At 38.0% G+C, this 16,004-nt stretch overlaps 1 protein-coding gene across 4 annotated transcripts in view; it reads left to right on the top strand.

Annotated features, from left to right (window-relative positions):
• Positions 1-15,997, top strand: part of axin1 (axin 1) — a 38,056-nt gene extending 22,059 nt beyond the window's left edge. For 3 of the 4 annotated variants that reach the window (XM_016468704.1, XM_016468705.1, XM_016468706.1), the window contains exons 4-11: positions 1,888-1,984; positions 6,806-6,943; positions 9,436-9,894; positions 10,494-10,582; positions 11,090-11,260; positions 11,455-11,703; positions 14,122-14,271; positions 15,361-15,997. In XM_016468704.1, coding sequence (XP_016324190.1) covers positions 1,888-1,984; positions 6,806-6,943; positions 9,436-9,894; positions 10,494-10,582; positions 11,090-11,260; positions 11,455-11,703; positions 14,122-14,271; positions 15,361-15,487 — 1,480 coding nt within the window. In that variant the 3' untranslated portion in view covers positions 15,488-15,997. The remainder of the gene's footprint in view (positions 1-1,887; positions 1,985-6,805; positions 6,944-9,435; positions 9,895-10,493; positions 10,583-11,089; positions 11,261-11,454; positions 11,704-14,121; positions 14,272-15,360) is intronic. The other variant, XM_016468708.1, reaches the window with a different exon arrangement.
• Positions 15,998-16,004: the final 7 nt, after the last annotated feature.

Here is a 16,004-nt window from a genome sequence, read left to right on the forward strand (position 1 = left end):
AAAAAGCTTTTGGCTTCTCTCCTGAGGCCACAAGAGGGCGCATCGAGCAAAATATTACTAATGCACATTTCTTCAAAGCAATAAAATAACACGACTATCTTTGAAAAAAGTGCATAATGTTTAAAATTGTGTTTAATAAACCATATATAATTAATTAAGTTGCTTAAACAATTAGAAACAAAACCGCATCATGTATGTATGTATAGTTTAATACAAATGACCGAAAACCAATCACAAAGAGTACTTTTTTTCACTTAAAAACATGAGATGCAGTGGGATGGGGAAAAACCGCCATGAAGTCTCGAGACATGTTTTTAAAAGTTGAACTTACATTAATTTTACACGGCTTTCTAAACATGCTGCTCTCTTGTGCCAGACGCGAGTGCAGCACTGATAGATGTCCCTCTAGAAAATGTGATAAATATGCGTTCTGTGTGAACGGCTTGGTTTCAGTTTTGACGTAAACAACATCTTCTCCACACTGATGCTCTCGTTTTCCGCAATATACTGAATGAACCACAACGTAGCAGCGCCGCATCTAGTGGGTTCAACTGGATAGGCTAACAAAAGCATTAAAATACAATGACACTTTCATCGTCGTCGCATTTCGTGCGCCACTGATAGGCTGCCTGACGGCTGACGCAGACCTAAAATTAGAATGCAACGTTTTTGCATTCGAATGTGGATTTTTTTATTTTTAATTCGACGAATATTCGAAATTCGATTTTTTTTGGACAGCCCTATTGTAAATACAACTTAACCACTGATTTCTAGTTGTGTCCTCTTTTAGAAGGCCAAACAAAGTAGTTTAGTTTTCACAACGAAACACAGCGTCTCCACGACATGGCGGCGGCGGCAACAATACTACAGCGAGAATAAAAGTTACGCCTTTTTCTTTTTGTGAACATTTGGGCGGTGTTATGCAAATCTTCCCACATCGTGACGTAGACATGTGGGGACGTGTTTAAACGAGGCGTTTTAGGAGGGCGTGGACGAGTCTTAACTTTTATAAAGAATATCTCTTTGGGTTTGAGACTTTAGTCTTTGCAACTTTAGGGATCTTATCTATTCACAAACAGGTTGTAACACTCCAAAGAGAAAGGAAAACTTGAAATCGCATCATATGACCGCTTTAAATCTTTTATCGCCACATAATTATTTATGTGGTGTAATGTTGTGTAATAAGTGGTTTGACTGCACCGTATCCCTTAAATGTCCATCTAGTTTGAACTTGCCGCTTGCTCGCAACTGCCGTGTTCACGGAAGCTTTGCGTTCAAATATTTCAACTCCAATCAATATTTTGTCTAATTATTTACTTATGTGGCAATTAGCCGTGTAATGTACATCCAGCCGGTTGTTATCGCAGAATAACCCCCTTCAGGGTTAACAACCGGCTGGATGTACATTATCCCTTACTTAATGGACAGGAGCTAATATGAACTAACAATGAACAGTTTTTCATTTTTAACTAATGCTAATAGTGATTAATAAATGCTGTTTTAATTGTATAGCTCATGAATTAACTCAAACTCATGGTACCTTATTGTAAAGTGTTACTGTTTTATTTATTATTGATATTATTAGTATTAATATTATTTTTAATATTAGCAATTTTAGTACTTGCTAATAACTTTTCTTCTAATTTTTTTATCAGCTTTCAGTTAACAAAAACGATACTTAATAAGTTAATAGTAACAACACTGGCTTAGACATTCTGCTGAATATATCCTTTTGTGTTCCATGGATGAAAGAAAGACATACAGGTGTGTAAATGATGACCGAAATTTTTTTTATACAAGGTATATGAAGATAATGACTTCATTTACTGTGTTTTTATATATTGGCACAGATTGAGAACTAAAATCTTGTTATGCTTGTCCCTACAGAGATGGAGTCCCACCTTACAGATATCGTAAGCCGCATCGACATGAGATACACGAAAGTGCCAAAGTTAATGGGCGAGTGCCTCTACCTCATATTCCTGTAAGTATGCTTTGGGTTTGTAGAACACCTTGTTGACTTTACAACACTTTTTTTGTGTGTGCATCTCTACCTTTCTTTCCATCACTCCTCTCTCCCTTTCTCTTCACCCCACTCCTTCTTTTTATTTTATTTTCTGTGCCTTGTCTCTGTCCATCATCATCTGGTCTTTCCCTGTCATTCTTACTCTCTCTTTTCTTCCCTCTGCCTTGTCTCTCCCATCGCCCCTAAAATGAATGTGCATTCTTAAGATGCACAGTGGTGGCTGGGGAGCTTTGATCATGTGCTGGCGAATAGCTGATGGAGAGTGAGAGAGCGTGAGTGTGCTGTCTAAAGCGTTCCTGATGCTCTCGTCAGCTCTGCCTGCTCTGCCCCAGCAGATGTGAAGCCTCCCCCTCTGATGGCTCGGCTTTATCACTGCACCGGCTCCAGCATAATTGGAGCCTCTGAGATAGAGCCCAATTTAACAGAGCAAACATACACTTCCCCTCACTAGGGCCTTTCACTCATCCTATAGAGACTGAAAGCTGTGGAGGCAGCGAAGACACTTCAGCTCGAATGCACGTGTGACGCACTGGAGACTCTTTAACGTTTTTTTTTTTTCAGCGTGCACACCAATATCTGATTATCGAATGACAAGTTGCAGATGTACAAACCTTCTTAAAGGGGTCATATGACGTTGCTAAAAAATAACATTATGTTGTGTATTTGGTATAATGAAGTGTTTATGCGGTTTAAGGTTCAAAAAACACATTATTTTCCACGTAATGTACATTATTGTTTCTCATCTATGCCCCGCTTTTCTGAAACGCGTCGATTTTTACAAAGCTCATCGGTCTGAAAAGCGAGGTGTGCTCTGATTGGCCAGCTATCCAGTGCGTTGTGATTGGCCGAATACCTCAAGCGTGTGACAGAAATGTTACGCCCCTTACCATACGTACCATGCGTGTTTAAACGAGGCGTTTTAGGTAGGCGTGGACGACTCTTAACTTTTATAAAGAATGTCTCTTTGGGTTTGAGACTTTAGTATTTGCAACTTTAGGGATCTTACCTATTCACGAACAGCTTGTAACACTCAAAAAAGAAAGGAAAACTTGAAATCGCATTATATGACCCCTTTAAAGCGATAGTTCACCAATTATGCCACATCTAAACATGGCACATCAGTAATGCCAGATGACATTTTTTGATTTCTGATCTCTCTAAACCTCAATTTCCATACAAAAAGTGGGGTCTGTCAAATCTCTTAGGCTCACCAAGGCTGCATTTATTTGATCTGAAATACAGTAAAAACGGTAATATTTCAAAATATTAATATGAATTTTATTTTCAGCAGTCATTACAGTTTAATATGCTGATTTGGTGCTGAAGAAACATCATTCAAAATGTTATTGAAAACAGTTGTGCTGCTTAATATTTTTGTAGAAACTATACATATTATTTCAAGGTTCTTTTATGAATAGAAACCCTAAACCTCTGAATGGTAGTTTATATTCAAACCACACATATTTGAGAGTGAATAATGACACATCTTGGCCTGTTCCTCGCACGAAGATATCATTTGACTATTTAGGAGCTTTTAGTCTTTTTTTTTTTTTTTTTTTTTTTTTTTTTTTTTTTTTGTATATATAAAAAAGCAGATTTTCCCTAATGGCTGCTTTTTTGTTTAACTGAAGAAAGAACATTGTATGGGGTTTGGAACAATATGAACTAAGTGAGTGAAGAATCTTTATTTTCTGATGAACTGTTGACTTTTAATTGTTATTACTCCACTTTGCTCAGGTTTTATCTTGTACATTGTTCACATTATTTTTATGGTTCTAAAGCTTTAACGCTCTCGCTGTGATGTTTTTTTTCCATTTGGTTGCATTCGTGCGTTCTGTCTCTGTTAAGTTTAAAAGGCCTTCTTATATTCTGTAAACGTGGTCTGCGGCAGGGAGGCAGTGTTAGTAACCAAAACGCCTTGTCAAGACTTGACAGATTCTGCAGTTCCACTGGGCATATAACCGTGTGGGCTGCGGAGGAGACTGATGAATCTTAAGCAAACAGAAGGCCAGAACAAAGAGAGCTGAAACAGACTTTAGATCAGATTTGGCCCTGTAATCAAAATTTTAACGGCTCCTGTAAGGTTTTATTGGACCTTGTCCAGGCACTACCTGCAACTTTATTTCTTCATGTGTCTGTCCTCCTCCCCCGTCTCTTTTCTCCTTCCAGACTTCTGGAATAATACATTTCCTGAACTTAAGTTGTTTAGAGTCCTGGTGGCTTGAGAGCAAAAAATAGCATAATAAAATGTATATGCACCTTTCACCTGTGCCACCTAATCTGCTCAGATAAAGAGTGATTATCTGATATTCAGCTCTTCGTTTTAAGGTTTGGGTACATGCTGCAAGCTCAATGTGTGAAGGTGGATTGTGTCTTTTTTTTTTTTTTTTTTTTTTTTAAAAAGTTCTGTTAGGATCATGAATCATTGTGCTGTCACTGACGGTACACTAGAGGGAGACAGTGTGTATGAGTGTAGTTTATCCAGGAATAAATTGCATTTTAACTAGGGTTGGGTATCGTTTGAATTTTATCGATTCCGATTCTTATCGATTCCTAGTTTCGATCCCAATAAGATAAAAAAAATCCAATATAAAAAAAATTAAGTCAAACATTTTGATTTAAACATTTAGACATTTATTCTGTCTTTTTACAAAGCATTCTGTTGCAGCTGAATAACACGGGCAAAAATCAGCAGCCTGCAGAACACTGCAAGAGGAATTTTGCCTACGCTTAAAAAAAAAAATTCCACAGCAGAAACAACTAGATTTATATACATTTCAAATATTAAAGTGTTAAAGACAAGTAAACAGTCAGTAATAAGATAGGAACAAACAAATCAATTAGCAATATCATAAATACAACTGAACAAAATTTCAGGTACAGAAACTGTAATTAAAATTTAAAAACACTGCATAGTTTTCTTTTCTAAATAAAATATAGATGAATCAATTAATGTTATTAAATATATTCAGTCAAGATCAGTGAATTATTTATTTTTGTTCTTTGATTAATATTAATGACAGGCAGCGCGTTTATTAGGCTGCTGTCTCTTTAACACCGAACGCACGCAGATCTAAAAATACTGTACCTGTGTGTTTTCTTTCTCGTCTGTTTACGTTCACGTAAGGCAAAAACGGCTGTGTTTATGATGATATACTGACGTAGTTTTCTGCATATTGGTCGACAAATATGTAAGAAGTCAGTTTCAGCCCGGAACAACTTTTTCTAAAGGGGAAATACACGGAACGGTTCGAGAACGGACACAAACCGGGAACCCGTACCGCGACCTCTGTTCTCTGTGCTCGCGCTTGCGCTTCGTGTGCGCTGCACGCAAACAGGGCGCAAGTTCTTTCCGTTCCTGCACTTAAATCGTTTTTAATCACATTAAAATGCGAACGCAGGAATTGTTAAGCAGAATCGAAATTCTGCTTATCGTCTTATCGTCTATAAAAGTCTTATCGAATAAGACTTTTAGGTTTTTGATACCCAACCCTAATTTTAACACATTAAAATAGAAGATAATTTTTTAAAATTGTAATAATGATTCACAGTATTACTGTTTTTACAGTATTTTTAATCAAATATATGAGCCTTGATGAGCATAAGACACTTTCAGAAACGTAAAAAAAAAAAACTTTTGAACATTAGTGTCTTTAAAAAAAAAAATTGTTTCTCTCCTTTACCTATATTAGTGCATTTCATTAGGTCCTTGTTGTTGTTGTACTACAACATATAATATAAATGTAGGTATTTTTTTTTATTTAGGGTGATCACATCTAAATTACATCTTGCGATCTGTAAATGTTATCCAACTAATTTGATTATTTTTTATGTCTGTTACAAAATAAACACATTTGATTTAAGCCTTTTCAGACGTTCAAATAACAAATAATAACTGCTTAGCCAGTCCCTCATTCTGAGTCAGCAGCAACAGCGCAACGTGAAACAATAGTGCAAAAGCAGATGCAGTTTGATTACGTAATTAAATGTTCCAATCACGCCGGTTTGATTTTACATGTCAAAGGGATAATGTTTCATAACTACTTTCTCTATGACAACCACATTGAAATGTAGGAGTAAATTCCTTGATCTGTGTTACCGTTTCATGTGTGTACAGAATACAGGAGTTGCAATAATGCAACATTATGATGATTGACATGGTGAACTATAGCCATATTTAGAATTCTCACAGCTGTAAACTAGAACATGGATGCCAACAGTTTAACTTATTTGGTGGAACTGTGTTTGACCAAAGTAACATCAAGTGATTGACGATTTATTACAGCTGCTGTTTAAATGTTTATATTTCAACTAGTTAAATTAGAAACATCATTATATCATTAAAAAAGCTGATAGAAAAAAACATGCAATTTGCCTAAAAACATGCAGTATAAGTTTTTATTTCAGTGTTCATCATTAAATGTGATTTAAATAATTTATTAATAAACTTTATTTTTGGCTTCGGCTAAATGAAAATTTCGGTTTACATTTTTTTTTCTCTGTAAAAAAATTGTGCATCACTATTTCAAACTGAAACTGATTACTGAAGTCTGTGTACAGAAGCATTGCATTCATTCTCATCTAGTCAAATATTTGTCTGCCTAGCCTGTATTAATGTTCTTTTGCGTTCACTATTGTGTTTTAAACTGTCATGTATTATTGTTCCCTGTACATGCCTGTGTAATCAGCAGCTGTCGTTGTAGCTTCTTTTTTTATAAGCGCATCACATTAATTGTGAATAGTGACCTTGAGTATTGACTCGCATTGTCTTCCCATCAGCGCACAAACCGGATGCCAAAGGATATTCACGTTGAGCCAGAGAAGTTTGCAGCGGAGCTCATCAGCAGGCTGGAGGGGGTGCTGAGGGAACGTGAGGCGCAAGAAAAACTGGAAGAGCGGCTCAAGAGGGTTCGACTGGTGAGTGCATCTGAATCGTAACGTCACTGCCGTATTTTGAGCTATAGTAGGTTTTTTTTTGTCTCCCCTTTTATCAAACACTGATGTCTCTGCCACTTCTGTTCATGAGCGAGACAGTCGGATGTGTTCTAAAGACTTCCTGTCTTATCAAGGGGGCTCCGCTCATTTCTTTCGTCTTTCTGTTCAGTGTCAGGTGAATCACCTACCGAGATTGAGCTACTTGCTAGTCTGCTTCAGTGTAATGGCTTTGTTTGAAGTCAGCCGGGGCGTGAAGAAATGCTTGCGCACACTGCAAATGGGAATCTTTTTCCCGACTCAAAGCCAGGTGTTAAGTCTCAAGGAAGATTATTTATGTAGTTTGGCCTCCTGTAAGAGGAACTTCTGTCACAGAACAGTGACTTTGAGTTATTAAGAGCCGAAGGAGGAATGGCATTTGTGTCCTAATTGATATTCTCACTGGTGCCTCAGCTTTCAGCAAACTTGTTTTAAGTTTTCTGTACCTATCAGCTGAGAAACCATCTTCTATATACAGCACTTGCTCTCTTTGTTCCACTGAGCAGGATGGACTCTGACAGTTAAACATGTTTTTGCCAGCAACTGAACCTCGACAAGTCTGAATAAACTCTGATATCACCATTCTGGGTGTTATTCAGTCATTTTCCGACAGAATTCAGTTTTTTTATAGGTCAAGTAGACGCAATGAAAATTGGCTGCTTTGCGCATTGCGGTTGGATTTGTGTTGTCTCCCACCTCGTCTCTTTTTTTTTTTTTTTGGCATGATCTGTTAAAGATCATCCAGAGCGCTGACCCGCACAGCTGTTCAGTAAAAATAAAATTGTGCATGAGCCAAATCCTCAAAATTTGAAAGAGAATCAAAGCATTGCACACAAATGACCTGCTGTGGTTTCAGCTTTATTGACTTTCTCTATTATGAAAACGAGAAGACGACCAAATTAAAAGGCACATTTGATGAAAAAGGAATTTGGATGGAAATAAATGAAAAATGTGACTGCATTGTTAACAGAGAATAAAATAATATATATATACTGTTACTACCGTTCACATGTTTTTGGGTTTAAGGTTTTTTTTTTTTTTTTTTTGAAGAGGTCTCATCCTCACCAAGGCGGCATCTATTTGATAAATAATATTCTGAAATATTATTACAATTTAAAGTAATTGTTTTCTATTTAGAAACATTATCAATAAATTCTTATCAATATTGAAAACAGTTGTGCTGCTTATTATATTTATTATTAAATACTAATATTTTATGAAATTTGGATACCTTGATACTTTTTTTTTTAATAGAAAGTTGACAAGAACAACATTTATTCGAAATAGAAATCTTTGTAACAATATAAATCTCTTTTTCTTGTCAATTTTGATTAATTTAATGCTTTGTTGCTGAATAAAAGTAATAATTTATTTAAAAAAAAAACACTTTTGAACGGTAGTGTATATAGTGAGCTGGCAATTCAGCGGTCAAGTGGAACACGTATGACATGTCGACTGATCACGAGAACTGTTCATATAAAATAATTTTAGTAACTAGCAGCAAAGATAATACACAGAGGCAGTTTACGAAACACTGTTCATAGTTTAGCCAACATCAACATAATGCAAGCAGCAATGACACTTCATTACAACTAACTAAATATAATAATTTGAAACCATTCCTTAAAAATGGTATTGATTGAAACAGTGGAACATTCACATAAAATGATTAATTTTTGTGGGGAAATCTTCTGCAAATGCCCCAACCTAGAGTGAAACAACCTGAATCTATAATATGCTAAATGTTATTCAGAATAAAGATATGGTGGGAACGCAGCTAGTTTAATTAGATTTAGGTCATGACTGCTTTCATAGACAAAACTATGCTTTATCATTGTCTGCTAGTAACAATACAGAATGTGACTAAAATGCAGTTTAGTCACCAGACTGAAACTAAATTTGTCAAAGAACTCAGTGTTTTTTGCCAGTAAAATCAAAATCAGAGAATGGCACAACAAATTAGCAAGTAAAATCTAAAATCTTAAGAGAACAGGCATGTCAGATCATTTATAATCTAGAGAGAGGTCTGCTTGTCGAGAAGGGCTTTCATTATTAAAATGAATATTAAATTCATGTTTTGAGCAACAAGAGAATTTTCTCATGGCTGTTTCAGGCCATTATGTGTTTTCAGTGTGACCATAACAAAGGCATATCAATAGAATCTTTGGAAACCTATAAACGTATGACCTCTGCTGGTTTAAACATGTTACTGCACAGTGATTCTACATCCCATTGTTTTCTACAGTAGACTTTCTTCCCCGGTCAAATTTGACTTATTCAGTCACTCATTAGAAAATGTTTTTTCTTTATTGAATAAGATGGTTTCAGATGCAGTTCAATGTTGAGTTGTTTTTTTTTATTTATTTATTTTTATTTTTTTTATTTTTTTATTTTTTTAAGTATCTTGTCATTATTCAATAATCTCTTGTGTCCTGTAGGAAGAGGAAGGTGATGATGCAGACATCTCAACCGCTCCCTCCCTGGCCAATCACAGGGTTGCTCCTGCAGTCCATGTGCAGCATTATGGCGGTCGCTACTCTGAAATGAGCTACAACGGGCTGCAGCTACGGGACGCACACGAGGAAAACCCCGAGAGCATCCTGGACGAGCATGTGCAGCGTGTCATGAAAACCCCCGGCTGTCAATCTCCGGGCACGGGCCGCCACTCTCCGAAGTCCCGCTCCCCTGACGGGCTTCCCGCGGGCAAGATTCCCGGGGTGATGATGCCGCTCTCTGGTGGCCAAGGCAAGCACCAGGCTCGGCTAGGCCCAAAGGGTGAGGCAGCGCACATGCACCATCACAAACACGTTCACCACACACACTATGCCGCTGGGGGGAAACCCAAAGAGCAGGTGGAGGTGGAAGCCACGAGGATGCACGGAGGGTTCGCCTGGAACATGGAGCAACTAGATAGATATGTACACTACTGTTCAAAAGTGTGGAGTCAATAGGATTTTTTAAAATGTTTTTGAAAAAGTAAAAACACTAATATTAGGAAATATCATTACAATTTAAAATAACTGTTTTGTATTTTAAAGGGGTCTTATTATGCTCTTTTACAAAGTCTTGATTTTGTTTTGGGGGTGTACTAGAACAGGCTGTCGTACTCCATGTGCAGCATTATGGCGGTCGCTACTCTGAAATGAGCTACAACGGGCTGCAGCTACGGGACGCACACGAGGAAAACCCCGAGAGCATCCTGGACGAGCATGTGCAGCGTGTCATGAAAACCCCCGGCTGTCAATCTCCGGGCACGGGCCGCCACTCTCCGAAGTCCCGCTCCCCTGACGGGCTTCCCGCGGGCAAGATTCCCGGGGTGATGATGCCGCTCTCTGGTGGCCAAGGCAAGCACCAGGCTCGGCTAGGCCCAAAGGGTGAGGCAGCGCACATGCACCATCACAAACACGTTCACCACACACACTATGCCGCTGGGGGGAAACCCAAAGAGCAGGTGGAGGTGGAAGCCACGAGGATGCACGGAGGGTTCGCCTGGAACATGGAGCAACACCACTATGGATCCAAGACACGCAACTTTGCAGATGGAATGAGTGTCGGCCCCAATGCCATGGACCCAATGGGTTATGGGTATGCGCCTCGATATCTTTTTTTTATATATATATATATATATATATATATAATTTCTATTAAATAAAATATCTCCTTTTGAAGTGGACTTTGAGCTTTGTAACTTTGCATATCTTTTTTATACTCAAACAGCAACATTACAGACTAAAGCTGAAAAAGTTAAAGCATAATAGGACCCCTTTAATATAATAGTGTCACATGATCCTTCAGAAATCATTCTAATTTGCTGCTCAAGAAACATTTCTTCTTAATATGATCAATGTTGAAAACAGTTGTGCTACTTAATATTTTTTTGGAAACTTTTTGTTGAAAAGAACAGCAATTATTTGAAATAGAATTCTTTTGTAACACGTCTTTACTCTTTGCGGAATAAAAATTGATTTCTTTTCAAAAAAGGAAATTGTACTGACACCAAACTTTTGAATGGCAGTGTAACTTGGAGACATTTAATGAAGCCATTTGTCTCATTAGCTTCTGGGATTTTGATGTTCTCATGTCTCATTGTAGCAGTAAAGGAAGCACACTGTCAAAGCGTCCAGTCAGAAAAGGAGATGATGGTCGAAACTTTGAGATGCGAGAGCCCTTGCCCCTTGATGATATGGAGAGGAACCAGAAGATACTGCAGTGGATGATGGAGGGAGAGAAGGAAGCTGGACGCTATAAGAGGAGCCCTTACGGGTAGGAACCCTTACTCGGTGTAGTAATAGTAATAAAGGTGTCTAACCTTGAGCAATTCAAATAGTTTTGTTGGGAATTATGTCAGATAGATAGCACTCAAAGCGCTTTACATAGAAGGGGGGAATCTCCTCAACCACCACTTGCATTGCAGATAGATAGATAGATAGCTAATTTTGGTTTCGCTTCTATCATAGGAGCATCTCTGGCTCCAAGAAGGCTCAGGGTCACGAGGTGTCGAGGCCCAGCTCGGTGGAGCGACCAGGGGCTGTGCACCCTTGGGTTACCGCTCAGCTCCGCAACAATGTGCAACCTTCCCATCCCTTCATCCAAGATCCAACCATGCCCCCCAACCCAGCCCCAAACCCCCTTACCCAGCTGGAAGAGGCACGCAGGCGGCTTGAGGAAGAGAGGAGGAAGTCTGGAACATTGCAAGCTAAGCAGAGGTGAGAAGACATGTCCACCACAAGATGATATTTCGTATGTCATACATGCTGGCTTGATTTGTTATTGCATGACAATAATCTCATGCAATTTGCCTTTTGGTCAATGACACTTATTCTTTGGGCCAGATCTGTTTGAAAATGCACTAAAAAGCACTTTATACACAGTTACCTGAATTTCTCAATTGAGCATAATTTTGATATTTTTGGGGGAGAATGTTGAAAATGTCAGAATGAAACGTTTCTAATATGGTAATGTCTGAATAAAAATGTCTTAAAAGAATTAAGTACTTGAGAACTGGAAATGATATCATAGAAAGGACCCCTGCAGAGCCTCATGACTGTAGGTCAAGTCCAGAAAGTCACTTAAAATGTCAGATAATTTGACCTTTTTGCGACAAGGCAAGGTTCGTCCAGACTGGATATGTCTTGTGACTCCTCAAAAAGTATGATAATTCATTGTAAAAAAAAAATAAAAAAAAATTCTACCTTCAAATTTATTTTAACTTTTTATTAAAAATGACTAAGACACACTTGCATGTATTTGAGGTGTAAGGAAAATGTTATTACGTTTTACATACTGATTCCACCACTTGACATTTGAGTCACTGAATTGACTGTTTTGTTGAAAATCCATATGAAACCAACATGAGCAAAGATTACATTTTTAAACGCATTGCATTTACAAACTTTGCATTACAACCTACTTCATCTTGGAAGTTATCATCTTTGTCAGAAATCCCTCCATGACCCATAATGCACAATGCAAGCCTGTGTCCCCCCCCCCTCTTTTTCTAGTCGACATGTTCCCGCACACATTGTGGCTGGCTTAGGTGCATGCGTACAATAGGCGATGTGAGCCTTCGAACGCAGCCAGTGTGTCTAACTGAGTTGTTCCTCAGGTATGTGATGGAGGTGATCCAGAGGGGTCGCACCACTGTCAGGCCCGCTCTGTTCCCCACGCTCAGTGTGGTGCCCGCTGTCTCTGACATGGAGCTCTCTGAGGCCGAGTATGTCCTCCATGCTTCTCCATAGAGCGTAGCCCTTCCCTTCACCATCCCATGCTACCAATACATGCACCCGCACGTGTTTGTAAGGGCTGTGCCTTCACGTAGTTCACTAACGCTTCTGTGTAGCGCTATCCAGACTTGTTTAGCCTATTCCACTGTTAAAGGAATAGTTCAACCAAAAATAAAAATTTACTCTCTAGATTTGGATAAATTTATCATTGCATCACTTGCTCACCAGTGGATCCTCTGCAGTGAATAGGTGCCACCAGAATGAAAGTCCAGTCAGCTGATAAAAACATCACAATAATCCACATGACTCCAATCCATCAGTTAACATCTTGTCAATTAAAAAAGCTGCATGTTTGTAAGAAACAAATTCATCATTAAGGCATTAACTTAAAACAGTTGGTTACAGCTAAAATATGAGTCTTCACTCCACAATATTGCTTTCTCCAGTGAAAAAGTAATCTTCTCTGAATCAGGAGAGAAATATGCACAGATCAAGCACCGCTTGCAGTTAAAAAACAGTTCTAAACAAATATGTTGGTGATTTATGATATAAAAGGACAACAGGGGGATAGACTTTCATGAAGTATTCTGGATTATGGAATCCTGTTTTGGCTGGAAGCAATGGTTCAAAGTTAAAACGCCTTTTATGATGGATTTGTTTCTTAGAAACACGCAGCTTTTCACTTAATTTGTTATTTGGTGGACTGGAGTCTTGTGGATTATTGTGATGTTTTTATCAGCTCTTTGGATTCTTATTCTGACGGCACCCGTTCACTGCAGAGGATTGACTGGTGAACATGTGATGTAATGCTAAATTTCTCCAAATTTCTTCTGATTAACAAGAATATTGGCTGGCCTAAGGGTGAGTACATTTTCAGCATATATTAATTTTTAGGTGAACTATTCCTTTAAGAATATAGTATAGTTTTACCAGTTTTAGTATGTAGTTTCTTACAAATTTGGTTGCAGTGAAGTGTTGTTCCGGCGTATTAATCACTGATCAGCTGCAGGAGAATGAGAGGCCGTGGATGAGTGCCTGCTTCTAATGCAGATATGCAGTTTAGTGACATCAAAGCTTTGGCGTGGATGAGATGAGATGAAAGCAGCACATCGGTGCCAGTATTTTTTTGTTTGTTTTTTCTGAGGAACATTTGTCAGGCATCTGGAATGCGTTTTACTTGGTAACTGTAAACCAATCCTCTGACACCCACCAGCACTCATGCCCACTTCAAGCCCAGCAGAGCACGTACAAGAGCCTTTGAAATACGGCTCTGGTCCAGACATCCTTTCAGGACATTGTACTTCTCAGTTTGTTGCTAGTAAAGCAAAATGCATAATTTTGTTCGTTATTGTAGAACAAATGTTTGGTTTGTTTTTCAAGTGCCTCTCGGTTCATTTGCAGGCATAAGAACATGAAGAAGCAGCCCTGTGAGAACATCATTGTGGCCTATTACTTCTGTGGAGAGCCCATCCCGTACAGGACATCCGTCAAAGGAAGGATCGTCACACTGGGACAGTTCAAGGAGCTGCTTACTAAGAAAGGGAGCTACAGGTAATCCTTTCCCACTTGTCATGTTCTTAGCATCAGTATGTTTTTGAGGACTGTCTGTAGCATTTAGTTTAGATGGCTCACCCAAAAAATAAGATCTTGTCGTCATTTACTCACCCTCATATTGTTACATGTTACAAACGATCTACTGTGAAACACACTAAAAGAGACTTTCTGAAGACTCTGCTCATCAGTCTTGGACTGAAACTTTCAAGCTTCACAAAAGGCAATATCAGTATGAAAATATCATAAAACTTGCCCTTACAAGTCATCCATTATTCAAGTTTTCTGAAGTCATTTGATAGCTTTGTGTGATAAAAGACCAAAATATCATTGTTGTTTGATAATTTACTCATGATAATTTATTCAGCAAGGACACAATAAAAGAATTAAAAATGATTATTTATATTATAAAAGATAAATGCTGAATAAAAATTATAAATACTATTCTTTTGAACTTTATCAAAACCAAAAATATCAAAAATATATTAAGCAGCACAACTGTTTTCAACTAGATAATGTTTCTTGAGCCACAAATCATCATATTAGAATGATTTGATTCTGAAGTATCATATGACACTGAAGAATGGACTAATGACTGGCTGAAAATTCAGCTTTGCATCACAACAATAAATTACATTTCAATACATATTAAAATACAAATCTGTTCTTTTAAATTGTAGTAATATTTCTTTAGACTTCAACAACATTAAACTTTAACAACATAAAACAAATATTGTAGGGCTTCAAAAGACTCGCACACTATTAGTGAAATGATCACTTTTGTATTGTGTTTGTCTATGCATTTGAAAGCTTGTCACCTTTTCCTATAATTGCATGGAAAAATCTGCAAAATTGCTCCTTTAATGGAGGAAGTCATACATACTTTGGAACAGCATGAGGCAAGCAAATGATGACAGATTTTTCATTTTTGAATGAACAATTTCTTTAAACTTCTTTCCAGTATCAAATGGCGATTATATGCGTATACAATGCTAAGAATTTTACAGTAACGTCAACTGAATGGAATTACTTGTCCGATATACATGGTCTATTATACCATCCCTATCCCTTTTCCTTACCACATGTTAGGTATTATTTCAAGAAAGTGAGCGACGAATTTGACTGCGGGGTGGTGTTCGAGGAGGTACGCGAAGACGATGCCATCCTGCCCATCTTCGAAGAGAAGATCATTGGAAAAGTTGAGAAGATCGACTGAGGCTGCGAGGGAGGCGGGAAGAGAGGGACTCGGGCAGGATATGGAGAAAGAGAGGAAGCAGCGAGCAGGTGCTGAGATTGGTACAGCGAACGTGGACGTGCAGAACAGGGACGGTTGCTGAGGAAAATACACTATTTCCTCCGAGGCTTCTACCTCCGCACAACAGCTTTTAAAGTCACACTGCTGCTCAGTGCTCAAGATCACTGCATTGTGCATGGAAAGCCCTTGGACTCAGAGACGAAAGTGCGAGGCAGCGTTCTCTCACTTTTGCTATATTTCTAACTCTGAAAAATGTAATGTAGCAATGTAAAGTTAGCTTAGAAAAAAGTACTATGAATACGTTTACTAAAGCTGCATATTTTTGATATGACGTATCAGAAGGAACATATCCTTTCTAATTTAACAACTCTTGTAATTTTATATGTACTGGTACCAGATGTGTACAGACTGTCTGTTTAAAAGGAAAAAGAGAAAGTTTTATATCTATTTAAATAAAAAAAAAAAAAAGAAAGAAAAA

The sequence above is a fragment of the Sinocyclocheilus anshuiensis genome, unplaced genomic scaffold, assembly GCF_001515605.1.
Source record: "Sinocyclocheilus anshuiensis isolate Anshui unplaced genomic scaffold, SAMN03320099.WGS_v1.1 scaffold152, whole genome shotgun sequence".
In the NCBI taxonomy this organism is placed as follows: domain Eukaryota; kingdom Metazoa; phylum Chordata; class Actinopteri; order Cypriniformes; family Cyprinidae; genus Sinocyclocheilus; species Sinocyclocheilus anshuiensis.